The 26,033-nt window shown below is 42.0% G+C and overlaps 1 protein-coding gene across 1 annotated transcript in view; it reads left to right on the forward strand.

Moving 5' to 3' along the window:
* The window catches only part of LOC125011240 (partitioning defective 3 homolog), a 256,960-nt gene that overhangs the window by 175,140 nt on the left and 55,787 nt on the right, over positions 1–26,033 (forward strand). Inside the window, exons 20-23 of the mRNA XM_047590347.1 lie at positions 1,707–1,937; positions 4,981–5,230; positions 16,009–16,137; positions 23,499–23,783. Coding sequence (XP_047446303.1) covers positions 1,707–1,937; positions 4,981–5,230; positions 16,009–16,137; positions 23,499–23,783 — 895 coding nt within the window. The remainder of the gene's footprint in view (positions 1–1,706; positions 1,938–4,980; positions 5,231–16,008; positions 16,138–23,498; positions 23,784–26,033) is intronic.

The raw sequence follows: 26,033 nt of genomic DNA on the forward strand, positions 1-26,033 counted from the left end.
GAACACAGTTCATCTATTGCTTGTAGTCCCTCAGAAGAGTTGCTTGTGTTTCAGGTAAACCAGGTGTTTCCTCTTGAACTCAAAGAGATGCAGGAGTAGGACCTATTTTCAATACTTTTCTGAAAATGGTTGCGGTAAAATGAAGAGAGGCAGTTTTGCTTCCGTTTGTGTTTGTAGAAGTGCAGCTTTTTAATCACCAGCTGCAGAAACGAGGAAGTAACTCCGGACATGCTGCACTGGAGCAGAAGCTGGCTGCGTATTTGGTTCTTTTCTGCCTCCTGTGTTGTGCTGTTGCTGCCACAATCGCTGCACATCCTCATGATATTTGCTGGTGGATGTTCACCCCTTGGGTAGTGGTGGGTTTGGCTGGAACATTTCCCAGAATCCACCACAAGAAAAAGTGCTGCAGCTACTTAAATCTAAAGCAAGGGAAGCGTCTGAGGTCATTCTTGGACAGCTTTGGTTGTTGGTCATTTGGAATTGGCAGGAAGTGGCTTGTTGTCAAATATGTGTCGCTATTTGTGCTTCTTTCTCATCCTCTAAATCCGTGCACAAAGTCACCCTGTAACACAACTCTCATGATAATTTCTGCATTGCGTCATTGTTCGTTATCCTTGGGAATATATTAGGGCTGAACAGTGACCAGGATCGATGTGAAGGTGCGGATCCAGTTTCCTGTGGTTCAAGTAAAACATATTATGTGGAAAATGTGGAATCATTTCAGCTCCACCAGGCCACTTTTTTTAAATCGATAGAGAAACGGCCAATTTTTGAGCACATAAAATTGATCGTCCACAACATCATGACCACTGAAATGAAAAGTAAATAACATTTGGATCTGTCGTTCATTCATGTGGATGTTACCTAGACATGTAGCACCCACCTAGACCAGACCAGGTCCCCCCATCACATAGCAATGACACTCCTTGACTTGAGCAGCCTTCCCCTGAAGCTTTATAAATAGCTATGGCTTTCATAACATCTACTCTCAGCATTGAAACACAAGATTCAGAGTTCAGGCATGAGAAGTAAATATCATTGACCGTCTAGTTACAAAGTCAATGTTCTACTGGGGCAACTTTTGGACCTGGCATCCATTTGTGTGGCTGTTCCTTAGACATGCAGCACCCACCTCATAGCAATGACAGTCTTTGAAGGCACCAGCCATCGCCACCAGGATGCAGCCTGACACAGGAAGGAACAACTAAAAAAAAAAAAACATTGGTGTAGTCACCAACACTGTCAGCAAAAGAATCTCAAATGGTACATCCAGTTCTCCTACCCACATCCTGCAAGCAATGCCTCCTACTTTAGAAACTTTTGCTCCATCCCCAAGACAACTGCCTCACAGACATTGGATTTGTCCTTAAGAACTACTTAGTAGACACTAATGTCACCTTTAAATGGGGTTGTGTTTATCATTGAACCTATACCAAAAGTGGAAATTTAAAGGTTTTCATCCTTTGCATTAAGTCATTAGCTTCAGCTTTCTAAACTGTTAGCTTATGTAGCTTTTAGATGCTAACAGTTAGCTAGTAACCAAACACTCCTTGAGTTCCATTTGAAAGCAACGTGAAGTCAACTAAACATGGGATGTAGTGGATATTTTAGGATACCGAACCAAGATGTGGTCACGTTCACAAGACCACTGCTTAAAGGTCTTTGTTCAGTTCCTACAATACATACCTCTGTTTCCCCCCCATCAGGTTCTTCCACCAGGGACGTTGGACCATCGCTGGGCTTAAAGAAGTCCAGCTCCCTGGAGAGCCTCCAGACAGCTGTTGCCGAGGTAACCCTCAACGGTGACCTCCCCTTCCACAGGCCCCGCCCTCGCATCATCAGGGGGCGGGGCTGCAACGAGAGCTTCAGAGCAGCCATCGACAAATCCTACGACCGGCCGGCTGCCACGGAAGACGACGACGAGGGCATGGAGACATGTAAGATATCACACGTTCAGCTGTTGGATGACATTTAAAGGGACTGTCCTCTCTCTGAGACGTTCACAGGTTTGATCCCATGAGGTGTCGCATCCATCAGCGGGCTGGAGTCCCGTCGGTGTCCTTCAGTCAGCCTGAAACTCCTGGAGCGTGTCTCTCAAATGTGAAATCTGATGATTGCATTATGGATTCCTGAAGTGTTGTCAGATCCCACTAACACAGCAGTGATGAGACTGATGACATGTCAGCCACTAAAACGGATGTGGCTTCATACTCGTGCATGGGAGTGACAGCGTTCTGACTAATGCTCAGCATCGGGCAGCTGATTACATCACTGCTTGTGGCCATGCCGTATTGATTGCTCTGCACCTCTGCTGCATTAGATATCGAATGCATCACTCCGTCAGTAAGAGGCACCTCAGAGAAGAGGAGGAGTCAGGGGAGTCAGAAACGTCTGTGACACGCTGGCAGCTTTAGTGGAAATTGTTCGATTTTTAAACTGTCGCCATCGACAGACACCACTTAGGAATACGTTCAGAGACGTCTTTTCAAGTTGGTCCGATTGAGGTTAATTTTTATATAGACTCAGACTGTATTGATCCGCAAGGGAAAGTGCTTAACAGTAGTTCAGTTAAAGAAAACACAATTGAAAAGTGTTAGTAAAAAGAAAAATAGGTGTAAGATGGTTAAAAAAAAATTATATATACATATAATATATATATTATATATATATAGATATTTATATATATAATATATTATACACATATATATTTATATATATATATATAATATATACACATATAATATATATATATAAATATATATATTTAATATATATATATATATATACACACAAAATTAATCATAATAATTAAAATTCAACATAAAATAATGGAATTCAGTTAAATTAATAATGGAATTCAATCAAATCCAACTTTATTTATAAACCACTTCAAAACAACCTCAAGGTACTAAAGTGCTGTACAGAAGAATAAATAAAACAGCATAAATACAACATAAATTTAAAAGACATAAAACAGCTGTACAGAAAGACAAACTTAAATAAAATGAAAATCAAATAAAGTCAACATCTTACAAATTAATTTAAAAAAATGTATAAGCAACAAATGTACTAGTACAAGTAAGCACAAAATGAAAAACCCATTTAAAAAAGGCATAAAGAGTCCAGCATTAATTATTACTCATACTATTGCTTTTACATGGACAGTGATTTAAATCATTCTCATCGTGGACCAACCGTTTACATGGATCCTAAATAAAACAATCCAATGTGTTAACACGCTCCAAAACATCAGTCACAACAGGACTTTATTGAGAAAGTGGTTTTGCCTTCCTTAAAACATCAAATATGTCCCCAAATATAACAAGAAAAAGTGTTTTACGGACATTTTACATGTCTCTGTCTACATAGTTTTTGGTGTCCCTAATCTTTCTTTTTCTGCCTCTGAGTTTCTGTCCTTCCTGGAAACTCCTCAGATCATGTTTTTACCCCGTGTGGAGCAAACATGCTCAGAAAGAATGGATTTATTCCAATAATCAGAGAGAAAGCAGCAGGTCAAGAGTTTACTTGGTTATTAGGAGAATTTATCCAATTATTAACAGAATACTCTTGTCCATGTGGGCTTAGCCAGTGCCTTGAATTTATTCAGTGGACCGACTCCAGCTGGACACTTGTATAGTCCTCAATAGTTTGTGTCCAGGCTGTCAGTTATTTTCACCTTAAGCGGAAGCTACGCACCCAAATTAATGTCCTGTTATCTGACCACATTCTACGACATCCAAGCAAAACTGACAGGTCGTTTTTGGCTCGTTCTCAATGAGCGGATGTAACCATCCATGATAGGTAGCTGGCCAAAACACCGTGTTAAAATCAGCAAGCAGCTGCTGGGCACATTTTATGCAGGTATTATGAGCTGCCTTGGCAACTAAAACAAGAAACAAGACATCACGTGGAGCGAACAGAAGCAGTCAGATCGAGTGTTTACATGATTATTAGGAGGTGATATTTTCCTTTTGAGCAGATTATCAAAAGTTTTCACCATCCCTCTCAATTTGATTCAAAACTTTGGGTCAATGAGATGGCTCCATATTTATTAGTTGAATTATGGTTCATATCAAATACTGTTTTCAACGTAAAACACATGGTGCGACTGTGTCACTGTGAGGTGTGGTGAAGATGGAAAGGTCCAAAAAATGAAGCGGCAGAACGAGAAGACGTGTCCCCAATTTTAGTTTTTAATGAATGAAAAAATACATAAATGTTGCGCACAGACTACAGTTATTACAGTAGCCGTTCACACTGCTATTGACATCACAGACATAGCAATTATAAATATGTTTAAATATGAATAAATATGTCAAAATAAATGAAACCATAATTGTTCCTCCCTGTTTCTTCATTTCATCCTAATCCTAATAATCTGAGCTGTAAATGTTCCTGGATTCCCACAATCTGTTTTAGTGTCGGATTATTCTACAATATTTACTCATCATCACAGTAAAATAGTTGTGAAAATAAATACCGTAATATACCGTGATATACATTTGTGGTCATACCACCCAGTCCTCAGCTGAATACTAGCGTCCATTATAGAAAATGTGTGCTGTTTCTTAATTCTACCATTTTTCAATGACAGATGGGCTTTTAGAAAGAATCATTCAGCATTTAAACGGCCCATCAGTTACTCTATGACTATAACAAAATCATGCTTTCTTTATATCATTTTGTGACACATCTTAATGCCTTAAAATGATAGTTAATGTGTTATAGTGTTCATCAGTTTATAAGTCAGCGACTAATAGGTCTCTAATGGTTCCTATCTCATTGTAGAACAGAGCTTGTCAGTCAGTTGTAATATGTAGTTAAAGTGGATGGTGCTCAGGAGACATAATTACACATTTATGGGACTAATAGGTTTTTCATTATTGGGGATTATTGATTTTAATGTGTCACAGATCTGCTAAAAAAACACCTATCTGTTCTTCCTCTTTGATATATGTATATTTTTAAATCTCTCTCCAGTGGAGGAGGACACAGAGGAGAGCTCGCGGTCGGGGAGGGACTCGGTGTCCACGGTGGCGGACCAGACCCCGCTGTCCGGCCCTGAGAAACCTCTGGTCAACGGCACTAACCGCACCAAAGAGGAGAAGAAGAAGGAAAAAGAAAAGGGAGGAAAAGAGAAGAAGAAGCAGCAGCAGCAGGAGGGAGGGAAGGACAAAGACAAGGGAAAAGCCAAGAAGGGCATGCTGAAGGGACTCGGAGACATGTTCAGGTGCGGCCATTAAAATTTACCTTCAGCTTTACCTTCACTGTAACAGACAGAGCAAATCAGAGTTCATAAAATGTTGTGAAAAAATTGTCCAAATTCCACTTTCAGTACATTTCTCCGACTGTGCAGCTCCACAGAAATGTAAGTACGCGTCACAATGAGACACGGGAGCTGTGAATATATCAGTAAATCAATAAACACGTCGAGGAGGTTTAATGGTACAAACATTTGTCAGACTTGTCTTCGCCAAAATTTCTGCGAAAGTTTCAGTTAGAAAACGTCCGATGTGGATTTTTCAGAGTCGATATCTGGAGCCGATACTGCTTCTGTCAAATCTCAATTTAACCAAAATAATAAACATTTATTGAACTAATATGCATACAATAATAAACAGGTAAAAGAAGGTAGAGCACAAGCATTTTCCAGCTTCTAGCGGCACACACTCTGCTGGTGGAGGCAATGTATGGGCTGCACATGTCTGCCTGTGGATCTGTCTGTTTATTATTATTGAAATGTATCACTTGTAGGGAGCTTTGCTTTCATTCTTCTGTCCAGTTGATGACAAACCAGCTCCATGGGGTTAAAGTCTAGAGACTGGGCCATGGTCCACTCCATGTTTTCAAGCTTCAGTCTTTCCTTCTTGTTCTGGTTTCTGGTTGGACTTAAGTTTTGGGTCATTATCTTGCTTTTGGATCAACTATACCAGAGGATACTGTGTGCTGTTCTAAAACTTTGGACCGGTTGTGTATTTATCGGCAAATTCACATGCGTATCAACCGATGCCAGTAGAAAAATATCCTGACATAATGACCAATGGCCAATATATCGCTCGATCTCTAGTTTCCCTCGGCATTGTTGAATCTGAACCAAGAAGCTGAAACAAAAAATGAACCCGACTGGCAAAGAACACGAGCGCCAACTGGGTGTTATTACAGAGCGAATGTCAATGGCTCCAGCGGCGTAGAACTCAGAGTACGTCTGTTTTAGTCTCATTTTAAACCTTCTCTTGTCTGTGTCTGAGCCACAGTGATCAATATTTCCTGCAAACAGCTGATCCGGCCTTATTGAGTGACTTCTGTTTTACTAGTTTGATTGAACAGGACCTGGACGACGGCTGATTTAAAAACCGTATGAAACATTTTACCATGCATTTGAGATGTTGTTCTCTGAATGGAGAAAATCAAAAAGCCTGAGCTTATCAACCACAACACTGTTAAATACTCTGAGGAAACCCTAATTAGACTTCCACACAGCTTGACCTTTGTGGTTTATCTCCCTCTTATTAATTCTTTCTCTGCAGCTTCTGATATTTCACCTCTTTACAATCCGACCTCTAGCTACAGTGGCAGACGTTTTACACTGATACGTCCTCATGAGTGTGTAGTTTATGCGTTGTATCCCTCCCCTTCATCCAACAGAAGCTACTTTACAATCGAACTGGTCGGGAAGCCTTCATTAGGTCTGTCCGGTAATGGATTTGGCAGTGACAGTGAAGGGGAACAGTGAGTAGTGTTTGAGAGAGACAAGCAACGAGGTCTGTAGAAATGGAAAGAAAGAAAAAAAGATGGATAAAGAAGAGGCGAGGTTTGGTGCGACAGGAAGTGTAAGAAGAACGAGCATGTTACTGGAGACAGAAAGTTGATGACAGAAAACGATTGAAGCCTTAACACACTGTGAGGGAAATGGAAATCAATCCAAGTCCATCCGAGGTGAATTTCAACTATGAGATGTCAAACTGTACTTGGATCAGTGAACCCCATATTAATCATACGCGGCATTGTGGAAAGGTTACTTTGTGAAGCAGCTGGGCTCTTGAATAATTCATGCGATCGCGAGATGCGCGCGACAATCCACCTTGCTTTTGTCTCTGATTGGAGCTGTGGAGCAATCGGTGTCTTGTGTGAACAGCTATGAGCTATGAGCATGTTTTAGATATAACTCTGAGAGACTCTTCCACATTGATAGCAATTTGCTCATTGCCCAGCAGTTTGTGGCTGTGTGGCTAATGGACTGTTGATTGCTGATTGACGTTCACAGCTCTGGGTGCCTTGGGGTTTTGTGTACTTCTCACCACACTCGTTTCCAACTGAGACAAGTAGAACACGAAAATATTGCCTGTATATGGACGGAGCTAGCTCGACTTGTCGTCATTTGAAGGTCTAAGACCACCCAGCTCTTCAAACCCGCATGAACAATGCCACTAATATCTTTCATGGTTTCCCATACAGTGTTAATGCTATGGCGGCCTGCCAGGGTCTAATTTACTCCTCTATGGTCTCATAACAAATCTGAAGTATTTTTGCTCCGTAACCACAAACTGTGATGAAAAAAACAGCATGTACAGAACTCACTTAGCATGAGAATTTGGTTGTTCACTAAAAAAATATTTACTTTACTGCCATCACTTAAAATCCAGCATTTGTGCACGTGTGTTTTTTTTTTGTTTTTTTTTTCGTCTGTGGAGATTTAAAATGGTATTTAGTAGCGATCTCCTGACACATACACGTGATCTCATTTCGAAACACAACGATTCATAAGCATTTTATTTCATGAATGGCATCACAAACAAATGCTCCCTTTTCTTCCTGGATTTTTTCAAGAGCCCCTAAAGGCAGCACTGCTGCTGACTCCTGCCTCAACCTGTGGTAAAGCGTCTTTACAACACGTGAATCTGTCAATGGAGGAAGCCGGTCTGCAGCTGAGTGTGTGGAAACACAGAAATCGGGCCGTATTAACGTGGTATTAACCCGCTGAAAAGACACGTGTCGCCACCTAGTGTGGAAGAGGAGAACAGTTATTAAATTTTCTTGCGCTGCATGTGAACTGGGACAAAAACTGTAGTCAGAAAGACGAATTTTGAGCATAGCTTCATTAAGTGCAATAAGCATTTTGTTTAAAAAAAAAAGAAGAAAAAAAAACGTGCCAAAGAATCATGACCTCAATTCTTAGCCAAAAAAAATAAATCGTGATTCACATTTTTTCCAGAATCGTGCAGCCCTAGTATTAAGAGAATTGGTCAAAACCTGAAGAAAACAGATGTAACGTAAACTAGCACAACTTTATAAGCATTAGCTAGCAAAGTGAGATTGAAAATCACGTGTTTATTCGAAATTCGTTTAAGTTGCCGTAACTTTATTTAATCTTAAATACATTGGTCCATAGAATGCTTCATCTCAACAGCTTTTTGTTTACAGTTTCTGCAGATTAGCTGCACAGTAATGGAAATCCAATACTCATGTCATAATGACAGACTGATAAAAAATGCATGATCTTATTGTGTATGCAGATATTTTATATTCTGCATTAATTGTTTTTAATAGGTGAAATAGCATCATAATTAGGGTTTTAAGGCTTCAGGAAAAGTGCATTAAACCAAAAAAAATGATAGGTAGGTCTGTCTCCATACGGGTGGTTTGGAATGACTTAATTTACAGAGAAACCAATCTTGTAATTTGGCCACTGACAAATCCACACTCCTATCCTCCATTACACACACACACAGAGTTGAGATCGGTTTCCCTCTTGTCCTCCCGTATGACAATGATTGGTGTGCATTGTCAAAACATCACCGTTACTCTGCTCTGATTGGCTCAATATTGGCCTCATCAGCTCTGCTCCATTAAAACTCTTGTCTGACTGCCTGTGTTGATCGGCGCCCAGTGTTTACTGGCAGAGACAGCTGTGTGCTCCAGGAATAATGACGTTGAGATATAGTCAGTCCATCTGGATTTAAAGGACGAATCCGCCAGATTGATGCTTCATATCGGTGATACGACAGACTGGATGTGGAAGGCAGCTCTTGAAAGTCACATTTGGATTCAGGGGAATGAACTGAATTCAGTGCATTTAGATTTAACATAAAGGTGCATCATTTCATATTGGTTCTCAAATGTCTTAATGATCAGCAGCAGGTCCTAAAAACTTATTCTGAGTGCAGAAATTTATGGAAGTGTTTCCAGTAGGTTTACGGCATTGATGGGGGGTAGGATTGGAGGATAATGATGTAGATGGGCACAAAGGGAATCATGGTGTTTCTTGTGTGTCTTTCCCAAGCAGCAACCTCTGGGTCTGAGCAATGAAGCCCATTGAGAAGTGCAAAAATCTGCAGCTCATTGAACAGTAGGGGTGTGTATTGGGAAGGACTTCACGATACAATACGTATCACGATACTTGAGTCACGATACGATACATTATTGCAGTATTATGACATTTTGCAATGTTCTGTTCACTGAGAAATTTTAAATACGGCTTAAAATACACTTTACATATATATATATATATATATGTATATATATATATATACATCAGATGACAATAATAATTCATTGGGTAAATTGAGTCAAAAACAATATTAATCCAAATGATCCATTCGCAAATTTATTGCACATGTACAGAAAAAGAAAATATCGTGATATATTGCCATACCAGTATTTTTTCCCACCCTTATTGAGTGGCCACTTGAGGCTCCAAAAGGGAGCGAATCCCCAAAGATCCCCATGTTAAAAAGCCCAACTTTACAGCATTAACGATTTTGGTCCCAATAGTTTATTTCACTATTCAGTCAAAAAACTGTACGGGGAGTGAATTTTTTTCTAACTCATCTGTTTATTTTTTATTAAGGTTTAAAATTCTGACTTTGAGTGACAGGTGATAGCCTGAGCTAACGGGTAGTGGAGAGTTGGGTGGGCGGGTCTCAACGTCCGACATCACCCTCTATGTCCATATTTGGAATATCCGAGTGTGGGCGGAGTAAAGCTCCTCCATCATGGCGACCACAGGCTCCGCCCACTTCAGGCTTTCATTTTCGAGATTCAGGATCCATTGGGTGACGTCATGATGTCCACAGTATATACAGTCAGTGGTCGTTCTCCACACGTGGTCTCTGTCTGTTGTAATACATTACAAGCTTTTTTCTATTATTATGTAAATGAACCCAGGTTGTTAGAACCTATTATCATCTCAGCCCTGTAAATTCATTAATATCAGGGTTGTAGCATCTTTAATGTATCCCATAAAAGGTGCTGTTATTATTTATTTAACTCCTTGGTGCTTAATTAGGGTAAGAAAGCAGGTAGAAACCTCACAGGACTCTTTAACACATCCGAACATGTGAAGAAATGTGCGTATTCATCTTGTTTGTACTGTCACATTGCGCTAATGTAGCAAAACCCAGAAGGCAGCGCATTATGACGCCCAAAACATCCAAAGACGAAAAAAAAAACATCCGAGTTAACACCCACATTGTGGGACTGACAGGTGATACGTGGGAGCTGCAGTTTAGCAAACAGCAGCAGTGAGCACTTAGCAGCAAATATGTTACTAAAAGGAAGAGAAAAAAGGGTTCACAATTTGCATGTTTCGCTCGTGTCAGAGTCAACACGTCGGGATGAGACGGCATTCAAATGCATGTCCCAAACCACAGCGGGAGGGTGAAGCGGGGGGGTTCTCGTCGAGAACGATGTCACTATTTTTTAAAAGTGCGGCCCTGTCGCACGACCAAATGTGATGAGAGCAAGTTAGATCCCAGGAGAGGCTCTCCAGGCTGACAAGAGCTCCTGATGAGTGTCGTGTGCTCCAGTGTTTTTTTTTTTTTTTTTTTTTATTATTTTGGAGCAGGAGTGTCAGGGAGCTTTAACTTTGATGTGTGTTGGCGTGTGAGGGGGGGTGGGGGGGGTGGATCAGGAGTGGGAGGCCTGTGGAAGTCTGTCTGTGTGTGTGTGTGTGTGTGTGCATGTGTGTGATCAACACAGTTGCCACTGCCTGACCCACTCATGTCTCGAAGGCCTCGCACTCAGTCCCAATCAAAGCATCATTACCATCAACTCCTGCCAACGGCGCGGCCGGCCAACTTTGTAGCCATCTCTCTCCCTCTCTGTCTGATCATCAGTTGGGCTCAGAAGCAACACTCGCTCTGTCGGCTTGGCGTCGGCGAAGGTGGTCGCTGCCCAGAAATTTGAGGGCTGCACTAATTTTGCAGTGGTTTGCAGAGTGTCTGATATGAACAAGTGAACAAGACTAAACTGAAAAAAATAAAATAAAATAAAATTAATAATAATAAAAATGCAAATACGGCTATGACGCAAAATAAGAATTTTAAGGACTGTTTCTGTCTACCATGATGGCTTTCCTCAGATTGCTATTATTTTTGCTATTATTGAAAATTCTTGAGGACAGATTTGTTACAGATGACGGGACACATCATTCCCTGTTCTCATGGTCGTTCTTATCTGCTGTTTGACCTGTAACACATGTAGTTCCTATTAATGAAGACATGTCCACACAGGAGGAGCTGAATGTTAGTGGACCAACACAAGAGGCGTTCAGGCACCGTGCTCAGTGTAGGTCAGTAGCGTTCTGGTAGATTAGAATGATACATCCAGGATATAGTTTAAAGGCCATGTATGATGTACACCAGTCAGACGTAACATTATGACCACCTTCCTAATGTTGTGTAGGGTCTTCTGAGGGTGTCCTGTGGTGTCCGGTAACAGGATATTGTCAGTGGGGGGCCTTTGGGTCCCACAGACACTTGATCAGTTTGGGATCTAGTAAATTTGGAGGCCAGGTCAACACCTTGTGCTGTTCTTCATGGTTTTTTAATTGTTCCTAAACCGTTTTTGTGTGTGTGTCTGTAATCAGTCTATGGTCTAGGTGGGTGATACATGTCGAACATGAATAAATTCCAGGTCTAAAAGTTTCCCTGTAGAACATTGAACTGCCACAAGTTGGTAAATGTGATTCACTCATTTCAGTGGATAGACTTTCATCCTACATTTAGTCCTTGTCCCAGTTTACATGCAACTGAGAAAATCGAATAACTGACGGGAACATGTCCTCCTCCTCCTACACACTAGATGGCGATATGTCTCTTGTCAGCAGGTTAATACGGCCCCCTTTCCAGTTAACTAATTACATTATACAATTAGAGTCGTTCATGTGTCAGACCGGCATTTCAAACAACAACCAGATGAATAATAGTTCGTCGTTTTTAATCTCGTATGTAATGTGTGCGCTACTTATGGTTCAGAAAAGGTGGCGCTATCCTTCAGGTGGTTCTTCTACCTGCTCTGTTTACCTTCTTCTTCTGCGATCAGCTTTCTTGGTTGTTCCAGAGTCATACACCAGCACAGCAGTTGTGGAGAATGTGCACATGTGTTTACATGCACTTAAATTGTCCAGTTAAAGTCAGATTAAGGCAATAATTATTTTTTTCACGTGCATGTAAACGTACTGATTGACGGCTACGAAATTCGTGGAAGAAAAATGCTTTTTCTAGAGAAATCCCATGTTTAGCATGTTAGCATCTTCACATTTTGTGTTCAAATTCATAGCGAACAGGCTGGTTGGAATTCATTCAATCTGCATCCTGCTGTGTTTCCCAACAAGTGAGAATGTATTCCAGTGGGTGGTACTAAATTGAGTCAGCTTATCGCGTTATTGGTTCCCTTTCCTTCGCTTGAATCTCGCTCATATGCTCATATATTTTCCTCCTAACCAACATGTGGGTGGTTCAGCTCCTCGTTTCTTTACTTGGCTGTTCAACTTGTTCTCACGCTGACCTGATTGTGGTCCAAAAAAGAAAGAAAAAACGTCCCACAGCTCGGCCACAGCCTGGTTTTCCCTCTCCGTGCTATTAAAAGGATTAGCCGGCGACACGCGGGTGGTCCTCTGAATAGAATCGGCCGAATCCCTGACATTTCGAAGTGATCCTTTAAAACAGCAGAAACCCGTCAAAGACGCCTCTTTATCGACGGAGTCGGGCCTAACTGTGCCTGGAATATGAGATTATTAAATGCCCCAGTGTCACGGTTAATACTCCGTCTCCTCTTCACAGTTTTAACACAGACTCATAAATCTTGCTGCGTGTTTGTGTGCGTATGACAAGGCTGTTTTTTTAAGGGGCTGTTAATGAAAGTTAGTGGTGTGGGGAGAGAAAGTGTCAAGCGCCCCTCTCCGTGATAGATCACTCCTGCTCTTAGCATTAATGGCGGCCTGTCACTCTGAGCATTTCAGACTGCTGCAGTTAAATTAATCAGGTAATGGACCTGAGTCCCTCCCTCCTCCTCCTCCTCATTCTTATCTCTCGCTTTTCCTCAGTTTGTCTTTCACACTCGGGGAATCGATACCTGTTGTCATTAGTGAGATGCTAATTATCGTGACATTCAAAGACTAATGGGAAAAGCTCGATGTCGTCCACGTCCGGTTTTGTGGACACCAGGGAGCCGCGCTGCACCGTTGACACCACATGTTGTAAACTTTTTCCCGTCATCTTGAAAAGGGGGAGAGGGGAAATAAACTTGGAAGAGCAAAGTTTATACTTCTTCCAGTACCGCAAATGACCATTGGGTTCCATATATAACTGATTAGTGCGGATTGATACTGAAATATCGATACTTCCGATACCAGGTCTCTCTGCTCTAAAGTCGATTCTCAAATTAAAGTGTTGATACTTTTGATTTCGATTTGCTTCAGTCATCGGAGTTAATGTAGGAACACAGTGGAAAGTAACTAAACTACTGAGCTGTGGCAACACAACGAACCTTGTGAAACACCTCAGGTTAAACCACAACACAGAAGAGGAGAGAACAGAGTCACAACTAAGATGAAAGTTTTCATTTTATACTAGTTCTTAATAGTTAAAATCAATAGTTAGTTTGTGTACTTACACAAAGTATCGGATCAGTATCTGCTACAGACAGATTTACATTGAGGCCAAACCTTTAACCTCAGGTCAACAAAACTGACCAATCAGAGCAAACAGGGTTCTCTGATAATCTGTGGTATGGAACATAATTAGCCCAAATGTCAAACTTTACAGCAGAAAAATAAACCTGTTTACAGCCCTGTACACAAACCAGTTTTGATCTCTAAAGCTACTTTACACATTTATAAAATTTTTTTATATACAATAACTTTAAGGGTGTGACCTTTTTGTTTTTTCAGCTTCAGAAAACATGTATGCAGCATGACGTGGAAAACTAACGTCATGTGGAATGTTTTAGGAACTGAAAAAGTCATATTGAAAATTTTAAAAAAGTAGGGCTGAGTGAACAAAAATCAGACACAAGGTGATATGCAAATAATCTTCCCAAGTCCCAAGTTTTTTATAAAAAAAAATAGAACAATACACAACTTACATGGAGACATAAACAGGTTTCTGGTACATGAACATCTATGACCACTACATGGGTTCAATTTTGAGATAACTATTATTGTTATTAGTTTTTTTTGGGGGCGTGGTAAACATGGCTCTGAGGACACAGTGGGCGCAGACAGTGTGAGTGTAACCAGGAGTTACAGGGATTATATATTTATTTGCTGTTACAGAGGTAGTAATGGATAACAAATTGCAATAAATAACCACAGAACACAGGTGCATGAAGAACTGTACGGTAGAGGAGAGTTATTAAGCTGCATATTGATTTCAAGGGGAAGCGAGAGCGTTGAGTTAAAGGGGAGGGGTGGGGTCTTTTTGACCATCTTTCCTCAAGGACTGACTCTGAACGTCTTGGCTGAGGACGTTTTCTTTTCCATCCTGGTCCAAACAATGTTATTTACCTCCACATCCTGAGCACACGTGAGGATGGAAACTAAAAGACCAGATGCTGACGCTCTCCCTGGATTTTTACGCTCGATGCTCAAAGCTGCTGGAGCTGAGGCCCTGAACCAACAACCTTTAAACCTTTACAGCAACACATTAACTGGACTCACACAAAATCAAACTGTTGTTTCTGCTTCGTTCTCAAACCAGGCTGGATTTCTTGGTTTCTCCATTCACTTCCTTTTTTTTGGTTTGTTTTTGTTATTTATTCTCGTCTCACTCTCACACACTTCTTTTGATTTCCCTCATCTTTTGTGCATTTATCTCTCACGCCTCCCTTCATTCATTCATTCATTCATTTTCTTTTCCTTCGCACCTTTATCTTTTTTTCCTCCTCTTTCTATTTAGCGTCTCAGTGTTTCTCACCCTCCCACTCGCTCTCACCAGCGTCTTCTATCTGCACGTCCACTCTCTTGTTGTGTTCCTTCTTCCCGTGTTTCATTGATGTCCTCTATTGTTTGCAGCGTTCTCTCTTTTCTCTATTGATTTCCATGCGAACGTGCACACGCACACTTTCCAACTCAGGGGCAATTTACGTTCCTCCTCTTTAATCCTTAAACACTCCTCAGCGGTGGAGTTTCCACTCCTCCGGGTTCTCTTTTGATGCCGTGACTTTCTCTTTGTCTTTGCGTTCCTCCCCGTTAGTTTAGTTTCATTCATGGACTTTATTTTTTTTTTTTTCCCTGTTCATTTCTCGTCCTCCATCTCTTTCATTAACGCTCACACCTCTTTGGTTTCTCTCGGCGTTGTCTCTTCTCGTAGATATTCTCCGCGGACCAATTTCCCCGTGAATAATCGGCGAGGTTCATTGTGGAAGCGAGCGCGGTGCCAAAGTCATTTCTTCGAGCGGCTGCGGCTTTTATACGGAGTCAATCAAGCTGAAATATCTCTGCAGTGGCTCCTGTTTTGTTAAGCGTCACTCCCTCCCCATGAATATAATTACTCCCCAACTTTAAACCAGCTGAATGGGGTTTGAACTTGTGAGAAGTACTTTTCAAACGCTCCGTTCGAGAGCTCGTTCAACTTTTTAACTCGTACCAGTCGGGTGTTTTTCTGACATTTTCCGTCAGATCAGTGTCGTTTAGTTTATTGTCAAGAGTTCCAGTAGCTACTTAAACCATATTATCATCTCATTATTAAGCGTACCTGTGTTTTTTTTTTTCTGTTTTTTCTGCTCCAGGTTTGGGAAGCACCGTAAGGACGAGCGGCCCGGGGAGAAGATGGATCGTAAAGGATCCAGCAAGTGGAGGCCGGAGGAGACGCAGGTGTCAGAGGAGGAGACGATGAGGATGAGGATGGAGCAGGAGAGGTGAGGCCAGAACCTCAGTAGGTTTCATGTTGTGCGGTGGTGAAGGTGTCTCTCTGGAGTGTGCACTCTGGGATCCAGCATCAGAGAAGGAGGAAACTGCCACGTTGTGTTTCCAGGTTATATCATAGCTAAGGGAGTATGCAGCAATCAGCCACAACATTATGACCACTGACAAGAGAGGTAGATTCAGTGTTCTGTTGGGAAACTTTTGGACCTGATATTGATTCGTGTGGATTACTTAGTCATTTAGCACCCACCTAGACCAGACCAGACCCCCCCACCCCATAGTAATGATGAAACTCCTTGATGGCAGCACACACACAAAAACAATTAGGAACAACTAAAAAAAAAAACTAAAAAAAATAACATGAAGAACAGCAGAAGGTGTTGACCTGGCCTCCGAATTCACTAGGTCCCAAACTGATCAAGTATCTGTGGGATGATCCACAGAGGCCCCTCCCACTACGTCCCCTCCCCACTACCAGACACCACAGGACACCCTCAGAAGCCCCACGTCTATTCTTTGATGAATCACAACTGTTTTGGATGCACTAGGGAGACCTACACAATATTAGGAAGCTGGTCATAATGTTATGGCTGATTGATGGACGCTGCATTCCTTTAAGCTTAGAGAGCAAAAGCTTTGGAAACACATAAGCTCTGGGAAGTCAATTGGTAGGTAGCATCAAAGGTGTTTTAGAGTTTGTCATTTAGCATTTAAAGAAGGCTTATGACTCATCCTGCACTAGGGGCGTGTCCTAATGACTCATCCTGCACTCAGGGGCGTGTCCTAACGCTTCTCTTTAAAGTGTTCTTGAATTTTCACCAGTAGTTTTATAAGTTTCAGCTCTCGGCTCAACATGTACAAATATCTGGATGGTTTTCTACCTCCACGTTTTTTGAAAAATTCTCACCTGATGTTTTTACCCCATGTGGGGTCAACATGCTCAAAAAAAAAAAAATGTGTTTACTGAGACCAGAGATGAAGCCTTTCTATGATTATTGGTATATATGTGTTATATACACGGTATATGGTAACATTCCTCTCTTTCTACCAGAGCCGCTTTTATTCAGGCTATTAGTGGGACACCAGCGTCCATGTAAACACATTCAAACGACAGCTCCCGTGTTGCCTCCCGTCCGTTGCCTCATCAGCCTTTTCCTTCTTTGTGCTCATTAAATCCGAGTTTAATTGCTAAAGCTTATCGGCTGCCGGATGCTTTCTGGTTGAGTCTCCTAGTGCTGCCTCCTGGTTCCAGGAACACAACTAGTTTATGTTCTTTCCTTTTCACTAACACCAGTTTCATTCACTTTGTGGCCAAAAGTATGTGGACACGCGGCCGCAGAGTCGCAGAGACGTTTAAGCGCAGGTTTAAGAAGATGTGATTGAGGTCAGTGCAGAGTTGTCAGTTTCAATTTGCTGCGTGGGGACATTGTCTTGCTGGAATAGGGGGAGAAAAATAGTTTCTCAGGTTGTTAAAACTGATTTTGGAGCGTGCTGCTCTCTGAGGGGTAATTACGTCCTGCAGCATTAAGTTTTCTCACTGGAAACAAGGCGACGCCCAAACTAGGAAAACTTTGTAAGATTAAAAACACAATATAGAGCTGGAGATGTTTTACGAGTTCATCTCATATCCAGATTCAGTAGAGTGGGATTTCTTATTTATTGGCTTTTAAACTAAACAGTTAGTGTGTTTGTTTAAAAAAGCCAAAAATATAATTGTAATAAATCCCACACTGGTGGTATAATAAACCAACAGTCTGTTTATTTGAATAATGAGAAGCTACAGTTTCTCTTACTGTAGTCGGGTGATTTCCCAAAAAGAAACAGCCCCTAGAGGCGAGTCGTCTTCTCCCTCCCTCCGCCAAACTAAATGTCAGACTGGCACTGTGCCAGTTTTAAGGAGGGGTGGGGGGGTGGGGGGCAGTCATAAATGTCAAGGCCATTATAGCCCTGCCAGCTAATTAATTCCTGCGCTCGTGGTGTAGGGCAGGAGTCATTACTCCCCACGTTTGCTCGTTACCAAAATTTAGTTTGTATTTTTTTGCTTAACGCCCGCGGAGCAGATAGTCCCAATAATACGCCCGATAATGGCCGAGTCTTTATTTTTAATTGGCGTAAGGTTAACGCAAATGCCACGTCAGATGATTCGGTTGTTACGCCGGGTACCGTTTAAAGTTCAGCTCTTTAGTATGTTAATCCGACCCGTGTCTTCTCTGTTGTTTCCTGTCGCCAGGAGTCGGTCGCGCATCCGTGACGAGTCATTTTCTCACAGCGCGGACGATTGAAAACTGGATTCAAACTGGATTAAATACATTCTCCTGTTTGTCTCACTTTATCCTGCAAGATGTGAGACTTTGCAATCTTAAAGTCTCCATCAGAAGGTGTGGTCTAATCTCAATTTATATCTGTCTGTAGCAGATACAGATGTGTATCACTGATGGTTGTAGATTGTATCATTGCTGTTGGTTATAGAAGTAAAGATTATATTAAACCTGTTTCTTCAGAGTTGGATGAGTAGTAAATGACTTATTTTTGACTTATTTAAGGAACAAAAAAGAGCCAAATGGAGGTTTCCGTCTGCACGGAGCAGGCTCTGTCCTAACATTGTTTACCAGCAGCTCTTAAGTCCATGCATGAATTATTTTGTTCAGCGTCGGGGCCTTTGACTCGGTCCGATCCGAAAACGATCCAGTTTGCTGTTTTTCACTGAGCCGCTCTCTGAAGGTTGAGCCGGGAGGTTTGGCACTTTGCTTCAGAGCGTATTGATTGACCGCTGCCAGAGGCCGTGGTTAATCCAGCTGTGATTGACTAGATGGATGGATTTCCTCACAGGTTCGGGTCGCGAGTCTCGGCGGAATCGAACCTTAAGCCTGGCGGATGAATGAAGGCAGATGGTACGGAATAGTTTGCTGCTGTTGTACATGATATATATATATATATATAGTAACGTGCAGAGCAGATAAATACGCACACATGGACATAATTGTTCATCGTGGACAGAAACCGTTTCAACAGTCGTACCAAGGTTACAAGTTCAATCTGTACAACAGGCGTTTTTTCTGTATGTGAAGTCATTCATCTCCGTGAACTCCCCTTGACCCGGACACTTGCTCAGAACTGCTGCCCTGGTTCAACATTAACGGCATCAGTTCAAGTGTTCAGAGTACAAAGCGTTTCAGCTTTGCTCCATCACTGAAGTTGCCCGGACGGAAAGCGCCCTCATGTATTATTAAAGTCTCTGCGAGATCCCCCCCTTTAAGGAACACAACACGCAAGTGCTTCAAAAGTGGCACGAAACATTTCCAGAGGCCCCGCGTTATCAATCCTGGAGGACTTTCAGCTGCCATCTTATCCCCCTGGACCCTCTCCCTTCGCCTACTTCCTGCCTTTCACCGCGCTCTGTCAGTTGTGTCGCTGAGAGGACGTTTTATTACGCGCCGAGCACAATGGCACATAATGGACCATTGTTCTGGCTTGATGTGGTAGAAAGGTCACTCGTCAAATACATTTCTCGTGCCGCGATGTCCCATCCTGCGAGTTCCGTACTTTTTTTTTTTTTATCTGCGGTGCGCTCGTATTGTGCGACCTCTGACTCTCTTCCTACGTCTCGTTGCTTTTCTTAATCATTCACCCTTCGCACCGAGAGCGTTTCCATCTCTCATCAAGGTTCGTCGTTAGAAGGAAAACAGGGTTTTTCCTTGTGGAGATGGAGAGTAACGATTAGGCCAAGTGTGGTTTTCCTTCCTGTTCGATTTCAATCAGCGTATTTGTGTTGCTGAACCATTTTTAGCATCTTTTTCCTTTTAAAGATCTTGTCATGTTGACACAGAAAGAGACTTAACTCCCCGGAGGATTTAGATCTGATAAGGAGGATATTTTGAGAAGCTCTTCTGGTTATCACACAGTTGAACAATGAATTCCAAAAGAAGTTTCTGAATAAATGTACTTGTTCACATACAGATTTAGACCTAGATAGACTTCCACAAGGGAAATTGCTTGGTCACAGTAGCATGAAAGAAAAAAAAGAAAAAAAAAAAACACTCTTGAAAACCACTAGTAAAAATAAGTGTAAGACCATAAAAACAAATTGGAATGCATTAAAAAATAAATTTAATTTAATTTAATTAAACATAAAATTATATTAAAAAATAAATTAAATAAAAATAAAAATGAAAGTAGAATAGTATCAGTAAAAAACATATGTTCAAAATTTGCATTTGTATATATTTGCAAGAAATAGAAATATAAGTAAATATAGGATGGAGGAGCATTAACATGGAGTGGACATGGAAGGTGAGTTTGGTATGAATGACCAGTGGCGCCGTATGGGGGGGGAAAGTTTGGACAATTCCAAGCCCCTAAAATATGGGTAAAAGAAAAAAAGAGTAAATTATTAAAAAATATCATTTTGTAATATAATAATAAAATGTAGTAGTAAAATAAGTGATATTTCTGGCAGGAAAAGTTACATGTATCCACTAATTAAAAGGTAAATAATACTGACTCCCATGAAATAGTTTGTTCCTCTACGTATTTAGCATTCAGACGTAGTTTGTTCCATAGACATAATCATCGTTACTATGGAAACATCAGTCACAATGCTAGCCCTGAGTGGCTAATGAAGTGACACGTGTTAGATACCAGATATAGTCACTTCGTCGACCTTGATTTTCTACATGAAAATGAGAATTTTTTTAAAATGTTCACAACACTAAAAAAAAAGAATTGAAATTCAAATGAACGAATGGTGGGGGTGGGGCCCAGTGTGTTTTTTTTGTTTGCTTGTTTTATGGGCCCCAAAATTCCTGGCGACGCCCCTGTGAATGACATCCAGGCCACTCGTGCGCACCACACGTGCGATTAATACTTCGAGAGTGGATTTAAGTGCTGGCTCATCCTAATTCTTTTATTAGTTTGGATAAATATGAACCACCGTGCTATATTTAGTTTTTAACTCAGATAAAAACATAAGTATTTTGCTAGTTGCGGTAGCTCGGAGCACAACCATCTCAAATGTGAAAATCTGTTTTGAAGCTTGTCCAAGCTACAGTGACCCTGGAAAACTGTAAATGCCCAGTTTCCCCACAGAAAAACAAACCCAGTTTCTCCCTTTAACGTATACACATCCTTCCTCGGTCAGAAAGTGGCCCCCGTCGACCCGTCCGGTGCCTCGTTATGGAACGAGGCTGCGTGGAGAAGGCCAGGCCCCGGATTAGCATGTCCGTCCTTATCTTATCAGCCACTGCTCTTGTGTATACAATCAGTAGCTGCTGCTCCCACTTCTGCAGCTTTTCTCCCTCTGATGGAAAACACTGCTTTTTCCTCCGGGTTTAAAGATAGATCCCTCAAGGGCCCCCGCTTCCTTCTGCGCTATTAGATAATTGCTGAGTCCACAACTGGTGAAGAGGCGTCGTGCTGCTAATTCACCAGCTTTCATCGACTGGATGAAATAAGTGTACATTTTTGCTAAAAAAAAAAAAAGATCCGGATCCAGTGAGGGTGGGGGGGGGGGACGTTAAATCCATGAAGTTCATTAAGAGTTCATTCCTTTAAGTTTGAAAGTATCTCCACTGGATTTCGCCTCAGCGCATTTTTTACTTTTTTTTTTTTTTTTTTTTTTAAAACTTATTGTTTCATTACGCACAGCATGCAAATTTTCTGGGGGAAACATTTCAGATTTTAGCCCGCTGAGTTTTCAGTGAAGCCCCCCCCCCACCTCATCTCCAGTGTGGCTGCCCCGTTCGCTTCCCCGCTGCCATTAAAAAGGGGCCTGCAGAAAAGAGCGCGAGTACGATAATTGGTAGTTGTAAAGCTCTGATAATTGGCATGGCTGTAATTACGAGGCTGCGCGATAGGTAGCCCCCCCCCACTCAAACCCCCTCCAGGCTATAGAAAATGGCGTTGCCAGTTATTCACAGGATAATGGCCCGAAGAGAAAGAGCGAATGTGTGATGTCGGGGAGTTGCCTTGTGTGTGTGTGTGTGTGTGAGACAGACAGATGTCGGAGGTGAGCGCGTGTTGTTGGAGGGAACAAGATGTTAGCTTTACATTAGCAGCGCTTTGTGATCAGGAGGTGCCGGTTCCTTGTGCGAGAGCCCGTAACATGTTGTTTATGGTGTGATTTGAGGAAAGGATAAATAATAGACTCCACGTCGTCTCCGTCTCTTATAATGGAAAGATAAAAAAGACACAATGAGCCGTCGTCGGATGCTGACAGCTCCCGGATCTCTGGGCTCCGCTGCGTTCATGCTGAACAACGTGAAAGAAAATGCGTCGGTCTTTGTGTCTGATGGAGAAGATTCAACCAGAATTTACAGAGAATTCCGCCGTCGCTAAAAGATCGGATATCGAGGTTTCACTGTTTGCGTCGTGTTTTCTGTGTGAACTGTTTCTTGTTATGGGGATACACTTAAAATACTTCTTCAATACTTCCATCAGAGAATAAAGCTGCCATGCACCGATCAGCCACAACATTATAACCACTGACAGGAGAAGTTAATAACATTTAAACCATCTTGTGACAATTAAATGTTCTGCTGGGAAACTTTTGGACCTGGATGTGGATGTTCCTTAGACATGTAGCCCCCACCTAGACCAAACCAGACACCCCCACCCCATAACAATTAATTAATTGATGGCAACAACTCAAATTACATGAAGAACAGCACACGGTGTTGACCTGGCCTCCAAATTCACTAAATCCCAAACTGATCAAGTACCCATAGGACCCAAAGACCCCCCACTAACACCATCCTGTTACCAGACACTACAGGACACCCTCAGAAGACCCATGTCCATTCTCTCATGAGATCTCTGAACTGTTGTGGAGACACAGTGGAGACCTACACAATATCATAATGTTATGGCTGATGGTTGTAGATTCCGTTTTGTCTAAAATAACTTAAAAATGTCACCGTCTAATGTTCAAGGGATTAATGGATTAATGGATATGATGGATATGATTTGGTTCCAGATCAGTCTCCATTTTGGACGGTCCAGTCATGGGTTTAGGATCCGTGTTGGGATTTTGTATGATTAATATACTTTAAGTAGAGAAAAGCATTTTCTTTATTTTAAAGATTCTCCACTGGATCAAATGCGTGACAGTATTGCAGCCCAAAGAAACTTAACTTGATGGATCAGTCTGGCCAGTAACTAATTTACCTCCATGTGAAACTGATGTCACCTACGTCCTGAGTTACATTTGACCATAAATGTTCTGGTTTTAAGCTTAAATCCCTGTGGGTGTAAGTGGTCGTTGAGAGTTTCCTGTAAAAGTAAATCTATTCTATTCTGAATTGTTACAGAGTCCGAACACTTTCTAGATTGTTACCATATATTTAATTTCTGCCCCCAGGATCCAAGCCAAGACCAGAGAGCTGCGGGAGCGCCAGGCCCGTGAACGGGACTACGCCGAGATCCTGGACGTGAGCCGCACGCCGGAGAGGTCCTCCGAGGAGGAGCACCCGTACTCCGGCATCAACGCCCTGAACATCTCGGTGGACAGCGGGCACAGCCGGCCTCACAGCCCCCGCGACGATCACCCGCACATGCACCCGCACATGCACCAGCACCAGCTCTCCGATACCCTCTACACGCAAGTCAGCAAGGCCCGCAACGACCGGCCTCCGTCTGCAGACAGGTAAGAGAAGGGTCCTACCTCAGCTCCAGCCTTGGTGGTGTCTTATTTTTTTTTATTATTATTGTTATGTGCTCTTCTTCATGTCTTTTATTTCCCTTTGTATTTATTGCATTGTACTTTGCTCACCGATTGCATCAGTCGCTCGATGCCACTTCCCTCCAGGCCAGGTGACGGCCTGTCACTCACAATCCTTCTTTTTTTTTTTTTTTTTTTTTTTTTTTTAAAGTCCATTTCAAACGCGCAGCTCACTCACGGTATTTTTCAGTAAAAGGTTCTTCTACCGAGGGCCGGATTGTGCCTCCCGTTCCCAGCTCTCGTAAACTCTGAGGCAGCATTATTGCACATAGGCGGCAGGCTGGCTATCACACCTGGAGGAGAAAATAATCACAGCAACAGAAGGCAGGCGGTAAATGTCAGCTCGCCGACTGCTAGACACCGCGCGCCGCTCTCAGGGGAATGTGGGATTACTCTGGGGAGGCAGTGAGTGAATGGAAACCTTTGAATTTCTGTCTCTCTGTCTGTCTCTCTTGACCTTTCCACTTCCCTTTCTCCCCTGTCTTTTCTTCTCTTGTTGATTTCACCTTATTTTCCGGTTGCATTTCCTTTGTTTCCCTGGGTTTCTGAAGAGAGTTGGTCATGAGATGCAGGCGGCTCAGACGCTCGGTTTGCTTGATTGGCAGCTGTCAGTGATAGGGGTGGGTATGTTTCTTTGATACAATGTCGATTTTAAAAGAAAAACTCCTGTTTTGGGCCGATCGTGAAAAACTTCCACACCTCCACCTCCATTTTTTTTCTGTGCAAGTGCAATAAATTGTTAATGGATCATCTGGATTAATATTGATTTTTGACTCAATTTGTCCAATGAATTATCTGATATATACAACGTGTATTTAAAAATTCTCAGTGAACTATGTAGAATATCGCAATATCATAATATCGCGATAATGTATCGTATCGTGGCTCTAGTATCGGGATACATATCGTATCATGCAGTCGTTCCCAATACCCTCCCTTAGTCAGTCATTTTAATATAACCCTCCTTTCTTAGCACTGAGATCATATTTCTCTCTAACACAATGAAAACTGTACATCTGGTCTGTGGTCTGTGCTGAGCCACCACTCCCCAGTTCTCCACGGATCAACGAATGGAGAGATTCGTAGGCCTGGGATGGATCTGGGAAACTTGAAGCCAATCGAGTGAAGCCTGCAGCGTAGCAGGAGCTTATCTGGTGCAGTGAAGTACATCTAGACTTGAATGAATGGGTTTGTGTTGGCATCCCCAGATGGCCCTAGTGTTCTTCAGGACCTGCTGTAGTTCCTATTGATTCATAATTCATTGCGCTGCTGTTGTCACTTCTTATTCTGTTCTGTTTTTTCTTTCTTTCTTTCTTTCTTTCTTTCTTTCTTTCTTTCTTTCTTTCTTTCCATCCCCGATGTGGTGTAGCAGCGTGCAGGTGCGCAACAGCAGATAATAACCCAGCGTTAACAGAGACGAGTTGTGTTTAATTAGTTGGTGGAATTTACGAGTGATTTAGACATTTGTCTTGTTAAAATTTCGCAGCCGTGTTTGAGCCTTGGAAGTCTGGGGTGGAGCTGTTGACAGTTCACCTTTGCAGAGAAATGACTAATGATGGGAATACAGCAGCTCGAGCCCTAAAATGTACAAACCTGAAATGTCTTTGTAATTTCAAGCTGTTCCGTCGACCATTAGAGAAATAAGTCCCTGTGTATAAATTAGTAAACCTGATAATATTGGTCTGATTTGTCTATTATTTATAAGTTAGACTTTGTTGTCCTGCTTCAGTTAATACACAGATCAGGCATAAGATTATGACCACCTTCCTAATATGGTGTAGGTCTCCCTTGTGCCTCCAAAACAGTTGGGTTGTTATCGGAGAATAGACATGAGACCTTCTGTGGGTGTCCTGTGGTGTCTGGTAACAGGATGTTGTTGTTTTTTTGGATTGCCTCTATGGATCATCTCACAGATACTTGATCAGTTTGGGATCTAGTGAATTTGGAGGCCAGATCAACACCTTGTGCTGATCTTCATGTTCTTTTTGGGTTGTTCCTAAGCTGTTTTCACTGCTGCCATCAAGGAGTGTCATTGCTATGGGGTGGGGGGGTCTGTTTTGGTGTAGGTGGGGGGGAGTAAATGTCTAAGTAATATCTACACCAATGAATGCCAGGCCCAAAAGTTTCCCAGCAGAACACTGACTTAGTCACAAGATGGTTTAAGTGTTATTTACT

Source organism: Mugil cephalus, chromosome 7, assembly GCF_022458985.1.
Source record: "Mugil cephalus isolate CIBA_MC_2020 chromosome 7, CIBA_Mcephalus_1.1, whole genome shotgun sequence".
NCBI lineage: Eukaryota > Metazoa > Chordata > Actinopteri > Mugiliformes > Mugilidae > Mugil > Mugil cephalus.